General features: G+C 32.0%; 1 protein-coding gene across 3 annotated transcripts in view; it reads left to right on the forward strand.

Annotated features, from left to right (window-relative positions):
- The window catches only part of LOC134263172 (uncharacterized), a 38586-nt gene extending 36781 nt beyond the window's left edge, over positions 1 to 1805 (forward strand). For all 3 annotated transcript variants that reach the window (XM_062745657.1, XM_062745589.1, XM_062745518.1), the window contains exons 5-6: positions 218 to 458; positions 759 to 1805. In XM_062745657.1, coding sequence (XP_062601641.1) covers positions 218 to 458; positions 759 to 852 — 335 coding nt within the window. In that variant the 3' untranslated portion in view covers positions 853 to 1805. The remainder of the gene's footprint in view (positions 1 to 217; positions 459 to 758) is intronic.
- The last annotated feature ends 6461 nt before the right edge of the window (positions 1806 to 8266 follow it).

The raw sequence follows: 8266 nt of genomic DNA on the forward strand, positions 1-8266 counted from the left end.
ATCATAATAACTAGAGACATGTATAAGAACATCTTTTACGATGAATATATGCTTATACATTAAATTTTCTTGTCAATATAAAAAGAATAACCCAATAGTTTTAGTGAATTCTAATTTAAAATTGAAGATTTTTAGCATAAAGAAACATTCAAATGGATTTCTACAATGTATTTATGCATATTTTTTATCCTGCAAAATATCAATTATATTTTTACAGACCAAGAATGTTACTTAGAGGTATATATGCAAAAAGCAATAGTGCTGCAAGAACATGTAACGCGAACAAATCAGGAACAGAAACAAGAATCAGAGCAGGCAACAAACAATGGTATAGTTAAAATTAATAATAAAGAGATTGAAACATTGAACAAGTTGAAGCAACAGTTAATACAGCAATATGGAAATCAAACAGAACAGGATATGATTGGAACATACTCTGATCAGGAAATCGAATTAAGGTAAAATTTCTTAAAGGAATGATTTACCATAGTTTATTTTAAATAAATGGAAAAAATGCAGTCTAATTATCAATACAAAGATTTCCACTGTAGGTCATCCGACTCGGGCACTTTGAATATATAAACTGTATTTTCTTTTTATGTTTATTTTGCTTGATAAATAAACAAAGTTAGAAATACATAACATGTACCGGTATCCACTTGTAATATACCTTGATCATACATTATGATTATATGTTTTTGATGTATATTTCTTTCCCTAGCAAAAAGGTTACTTATTTCACTCTTTTATTGTAACAGAGCCATGGCTAATATCAATAGTGGAGGCAGTACCACAAAATGGAATATTTTACATCTTTTTGCCATTCTACTCCATTTCAAAACTTTATTTTAAATTTATCGTCTTTGTCCTTGCCATAAGATTTTTGAATATGTATACAGTAAACATGAATGTTGCAAGGTTTCGAAGAACTTGTATCAGGGAGTTGAAGCTGAAAGAAAAGAACCCATTATAATCTAAATATTTTTTAATATTTATATATGTATGTTTTGACAATTCATTCATTTTTAACGACGACGCATTGTCAATTTACGACGAGTATTTTTACTCTTATGTCAATATATCCTGGTGAGCTTCAAATACTGTTAAAGATACCATAGAATATTACAATATTTTAAAATAAAAACGAGTTAATGGTAATCTTACAACCAAGCTCTATATTAAACGTAATGACTTTAATTAATGTTTTATATCAATCCAAAATGTTTTCTAAAATTCAACTCGTATGTCATCTAGATCAAGTGCTTTATATTTTTTTCATGCATATCCCAGTTCTTTCTCGAGACTATGTATGCTTTTACTGCTTTTTTATCTTATATCGAAGTTTTTTTGTGTAATTTATGTTTTTTTATATTATTATTCATTTTATTTACAGCTAGTCTTGTTCAAAATCTGTAGTTCTTTTATTCAATTGGTTTGTTACCTATTTTTTTTTTTACTTTTAGTCTTAGCGTAATCTATATAATACTCAAATTTATTATTTTCCAACTTACTGTTGACATGTAACGCCTCTAAAATAAAGTTGTTTTTTTTTTTGAAGATGTCTTTCAGTTGCTTACAAAACTGCTAATTTACTCAATATGCACTTTAAAATGCCCACAGATTCTCTATTTCGCTGGAAAATATAATGGATTGAATGGCCACGAAAAAGTCACCGAAAGTCGCATCTCAGTTTGTACTGGAAGATCTTTTATCTTGTTATATTTTGTGCAAGTAAATACTGTAACAATATAAACGGATTTTGTAACTCTTTGAAAACACAAATCAATAAACTTTATTTAAAAGAATTTCATTTCTTGATTATTAGTTTAAAAAATGGTAGTTTTAAGAAAAATCACAAATTCTTTTACTGGTAATTTATTACAGCACGACTATTCAATTTACTAAACAAAAATTGTTACACTTACGAGAGTTGTCCCGTAAAATCGTAGACAAGTTGTCTAGTGTGAATAATAAACATCACTGCGTTCTGAAATTTTCACTATTATTTAGTACATATTTTAGAAATATACATAGCAAATTTCAGATAAATATATGCATAAATAAACAAATTATGAGGTTTTATGCCATGTATTGTATCACCTTACGGCGCATGGTTTATAACGTCAATGTGTCTAAACCGGCGTCACGTTTTATCTTTGCTGAAAATGAAGTTGGATGAGTCCGACTTAAATCTAAGAATTTCATTGATACACACTCTTTAGTCTCCATAAACGATCGAAGAACCAATTTGCACCCTCATGCGATCTTCTGAAGATTTATTAGTAAGTTACGGACAATATTCTCACCATCATTCAACTAATATAAAATCTCATAACGGCGGTCTACAGTGACAGCGTCTTTTGCTATTACATTACATGTAGGGGTTTGTCCGTATCTTTTGTACTCCCCAGGAACTCGATTAAAAAAAACTTCGCTAAGAAAACTACCATTTCATTTGTATACTTAAGATATGGTGATATTTTCATAATCTTTGTTCTTCTATGGTCATTTCAAGTCTCTAAAGGTGTCATTACAACATCGAACTAAAACTGAACTGCTCTCCGGTGCGCCGTAACGTCATAAAACGTCGCCATTTCTCGTGTGTTGTGTTTACCACTTTCCCATTTCGAATTCTCGGGAAACTGCCAAAAATTAACCAAATGCCTTAAAAATTTTACAAAGACTACAAAATTGATTGTGGAATTGAATTAAGATAATTCTAATCCAAATCTTATGTATTTAAAACTTTCGTATTGAATTTAAACTTGTGTATTCTTTGATTTAATCTTGTTTTTTTTTTAACGGGCGCCGTAAGACTATACCCCCTGCATATTTAAGCATAATAAAATCTTTATTTTTGCCTATTCTTTATCAAAAAAATTATCTTGCACTTAAATATGATAAATAAACATTTACTGAAATTTTCAGCTTAGTGCGCCCATTACTTTTCGAGAAAAACGCTTTGTCCACGATTTTACGGGACAACCCACGTAAATGCAATGAAATTAAAGAAAGACATACGTTCATCATATAAATAACGATCAGCATTCATTAAAAAATATCGAAGTTCTTTTTTCTTTTTGGTTTAAAAGACCAAATAATTATCATATTTTCCGTCGTGATTCTTTTAAATAAGTCAGGTAAATTACATCACCGCTTACATTTAAGACTCTTTAGTTTCAAACCATCACAGCAGCATTAAGTATTCTTCTAGGCTGTTATCGTACTTGTACAGATACTTTGAGGTACAAGTACACGTTTTAGTTATTTGTATTATTGCGATTTTAATGACGTTGAATATGTATTAGCACTACAGTCTCTGTCTCAACTTTTTTAAAGGCGTTTAATGACGTCAGTTTGATTTTAATTAGAAAACAAAACATGATGTAAATACTAGCTTATGAAACTTAACATCCTATATAATGTATACAAAATGCTCCTCTCTACATATTAATTAACTATATCTATCATTAAAGTTACAAATTTTCTTTTACGTGGAGATGCCATTCTTTATGTTTTAAGAACATGTAGAATACGTTATTGATGATGTAATACGCGATGGATTTAGGGACTTCTCCCACGAAGGTACTTGTATATGGAACCGTATAAAATCCGAACCTCTCTTATGCATGTACTTCATACGTACGAATGTAAAGCAGAATAGTACTGTTTGACTTTCACGGAAGCAATTGTAACTTTTCGATATAAAATACATTTTAAGTTTAATTAATTGACCCAAAAAACCCAAACTAAATTATTTGTTGCTATTTCCCAAGCGCACAAAGAGCTTTATGTATTTTTTAAATATAAGTTGTCTTCTTCGGATAGTTTTCCCCAAATTTTTTGTCTCGTAAAGCACTTGTAAAAAACCAAAAGCAGATTATTTTTGAATTCGTATTTGGAAAATAATTAATAATAAAAGAATCTTTTCTGAATTCTTATTCTCGACAGACTGATTAATTGCATGTTGTTTATCGTTCCTCTAGAGAAGGATTAACTCATATGGAGACGCCACCACTACATATTTGGAACTATACTCGGCATTCTGAGCCATTGGGCAGGGAGGGATCTTTTTCATGCCAACACCTACTGCGACCGAGTTTTATACGGCCTTATCCGAAGGATCGGTCTCTACGTCCCACAGTGGGATTTATTTTCGACAGAAAAACTCGCTATTATCTTAATTTATTATTATCATAATTCATACGGGCACGAGTACGCTTAGTGAATGGTACGTTTCGCTTTGTGCACGGAAAGGTACGCTTTGTTCACGATACGGTACGCTTTCTGCACGGAATGGTACGGTTCGTATTTGAGGTGTAGTAGCACGGTTTAGGGTCTGTATGTATATATATGACACGCATCAACTTTAAATAAAAACACATCGCATTAATGTGTATCGGCAACACAAAATGGATAATATGGATAAGAGAGAAACAATATATAGTATTTCAATCACGTACCTTTTTTCAGAATTTCTTGATTAGTATACCCGCGTCTCTTTATTCACAAACTGAATAAAATTGCAGAGTATTTTTATTTCAAGTATGTAGATATGTATAAATAATATTGACGTTCGTACATGTATATCCTATAACCGTTAAAAACTAATACAGGTTATTCCAATTAAGAAGTAATAAAATCAATTTTCTATGACGCTTTCATACAATCCGTTATAAGTCAGTCTCGTGGTACATTGGAAAGGGAGTTTGTTTAAGGATTTTTACGTCGCAGGTTCGTATCCCACTGCAGGACATGGAAACCGATCCTATGGGTAAGACCGTACAAGCAAAGGTCCTGTATCACATTAAGTACAGTTAGTGTTGGAAGGAAAAAAACATCACAGCTAAGTGACCCTGAGAACCGATTAAAGGTCAATGATTATAGCCCTCCATCGACAAAAGAGAGCGTCTACATATGAGGGAAAGTTTTCGAGAGGGAAGTTAATTACAGACCGTATACCGTGCTACTACACCTCAGTACCGTACCGTTCCGTGCAGAAAGCGCACCGTACTGTGAACAAAGTGTACCGTTCCATGCACAAAACGAACCGTTCCGTTTACAAAGAGTATTGTACCGTCCACAAAGCGAACCGTTCCGTGCACAAAGCGTACCGTATCGTCCACAAAGCGAACCGTTCGTTCACAAAGCGTACCGTACCGTCCACAAAGCGTACCGCTCCGTGCAAGAAACGAATCGTTCCGGTCTTTGGTTAATTATGCAAACCACGCCCCAAATGATTCTTGAATCGTGTAATGACCAAATAAGTCTTTTTGGTTTATTTCTCGCTACGACGCCTGTGAAAGGAGGACGTTCATCGAGTGTCATGCATTTGGGCCTTCAAATGTAAAAATAAAAAAAAACTTGCCGAAGCAAACTACAACTTCAAAACAACTAGACAGAGTGCGAGACGATTCCTTGTTTGATATAAATTAGATCAACTGGTTGTGGTCAAAGGTACAGTACAGGCCACGAGTTTTTCCCGCAAAACACGAACATGACTAGGCACAGTGGGTCTCGAACAATGTCGGCGTCCTTGGAGTCTTTCATTTTCTTAGTATTATCAAATTAAATCAATTTCCTTTTGAAATATTAGTTGTTTTAAATATTCGAAATTTAACTATACATATATTTAAACTAATATTATAAGATGTCCAAAAATTCAATATAATCGTGCTCATGCAGAGGAAAAAAAACCTCTTTAAATGCGTACATGTACATGTTTTATAATCCTATAATTATATTTGACATAAAAAAAAGGTTCAATAGACTCTAATACCACTAAAATAGAACACGCTTTCATGAATTAATTCCCTGGTTGTCTCTAATTTTGATTTTAATTTTGCTCATTTAAATTATTCAATCTTATCGGAAACACGATCGTATTTGTCGTAAGTATGCATTGATATGTAGTACATATCAGATGCGCGTGATTTTACTAAAGAATTATTTTTTAAGAATTGTAAAACATATATAAACTGTCTAGGGTAAAATGTAAAAAAAAAGATACGTATTAGACTCTCATATTAATTCAGTTAAGATTTTTACTATAGGCGAATCATAAGTGGAGTTATACTTACACTGAAAACCTGTAATCATGTAAAATATGGATTAAAATATTACATGCGGTAAACATGAATATTTCTACTGAACAGACAGAAATGATAATCTAACTAATACAACTGTGATCAAATAAAATGTGCAAACTGCAATATAAATATCACTTCATTCTGAAATACATCTTATGAAAAATGGAAAAAAAACAGTTTGCGAAAATATAAAGATATTATATGGTTTGCTACACTGTACCCCATCCCCTTTCTAGAAAGCAATACAAATTAGCTTGCTAAAAATTGACATTTTCCTATATAATCCTATAGTAAATGTGCATGTATTTTGAGACGGTCCCTCAAAAATACCTGGACGGTAGATTTCCCCCAAACTTTGCATGCACACTGAAGTTAATGTAAGTTATATATGGTATAAAAATGAAGAGTTTCGCTATTGTAGTTTTCCCACAATAAAACTATAGTCGGCCCCCTTAAATTAATTGTCCAACTATTTAATGAAGTAAACTTTGAAAAATTCTTTGAATATTGAAAATACACAAATATCGTTAATATAAAAAGACCGAGAATGAATCCCTCCTAAACATTAACGATAAACGCAGCGTACCAACGACACATTGGATTTGTCCTGGTTTGTTCAAAGACAAGAAAGACTATCAGGTTTAGAATTGTGAATTTGATGTTTGTAAGACAGGAGCAGGAGATATGTGTTTTCTTCCTATCATCGCAACCGAAACCTGGAACTGATTTGTTTAGCATTAGTACCAACGACAATTCTCATCCATAATCCGACAGTTACATTATAATAATTTCAGTCTATCAGTCCTGTATGTCCGCAGTGTTGTTTTAAAAATAATTTCAAGTTTCAAGTTTCTGCTCTCTTTTGATAAACCGGAGTAGAGGTAATCATTTGGTTTTTTTTTAATTTAAAAGGTATACAGAAACAGACGGTAGTACTGTTTGAAAGATATATCAATGTGTAAACCTGTTTGTTCTTGTCAAATCAGAACACAGAAAATAAAAAAAAGATTAAATCAGGTTGCATTTATAAGTCGTTAGGGAAACACTGTCTATTAAAAAGATGCTTTATATTAAAGAGTTTTTTTCTTTAGTCGTGGATTCATTTATGTTAATTGAAGTATAAAAAATGGTTCCTATCATTGATTTGAGGTCGGTGAACAGTATTTACACCAATGAGTTTGTTGGTATGTCCTGTGTAAGGATTTCTTCTGAAATCTAAACTAATTTGGAAAACTCCATGTAAAATGACATGTAAGCAATTTATTAATTAAATTTAAATAAATGTATGTTTTCAGTGCAAGCTTTCCCTAAAGCTCATAATTAAGTTTTTGAAATTGGAGATTCATTTCATTATATTTTGATATTTCTATATTCATGAAAAACATAAAATGTTTCTTATTGAGTTTATATTTATTTTCTAAACAAATGTAGCCTTCCCTTGAATTTCCATCAGGTTTTCAAATGCATTTTAGGAGTGTTTTATGTCAAATTTTTGAAATAAGTAATTTCCCTTTCGCAGGAAAAGACTTAGTACGAAGAAACATCGAATGATCGATATATTAGATTATCGAAAAAAATCCAGATTATTTATCTGTAACAAGCCTGAATCTACATTATATATAATACAGATAAAATAAAACAGATTTAGAAATAAATATAACATACTTCCATTGAACATACAGCTGTAACATTAAGCCAGTGTTTATAGTTCCTATATGATTCTTTTTTTTGAAGAAATAACTACTGAAATCTTTGTATCATAAATTCTCTTTCTGTAAACTAGTTCCATATCATAAGAAATTAACTTAGGGTTCCAATGTATTTTTTTAACGTGAGCTCCTCTTAAAACATGTGTATAATTAAACACTATGAGTGAACATCGAAAGACACTAACCATTCGCTTCTTGATTGATTGATTGAGTGTATGTTTTTAAAGTCCCTCTTGAGAATTTTTCACTCATATGGAGACGCCACCACTTGCCGGTGGAGAGCTACAAATTTTATCCTATACAAGGTACTTAGGGTCATTGAGCAGGGAGGAATCTTTTTCGTGCCAGTACCTACTGCGTCACGGGGCCTCGGTTTTTACGTTCTCATTCGAAGGACCGTTCTCCATGTCCCACAGTGGGATTCAAACCCGCGACGTAAGGATCGACTCCTATTTATGCGACACTAAC

This window comes from Saccostrea cucullata, unplaced genomic scaffold, assembly GCF_032062105.1.
Source record: "Saccostrea cucullata isolate Sc308-1 unplaced genomic scaffold, CSIRO_AGI_Scuc_v1 ctg808, whole genome shotgun sequence".
NCBI lineage: Eukaryota > Metazoa > Mollusca > Bivalvia > Ostreida > Ostreidae > Saccostrea > Saccostrea cuccullata.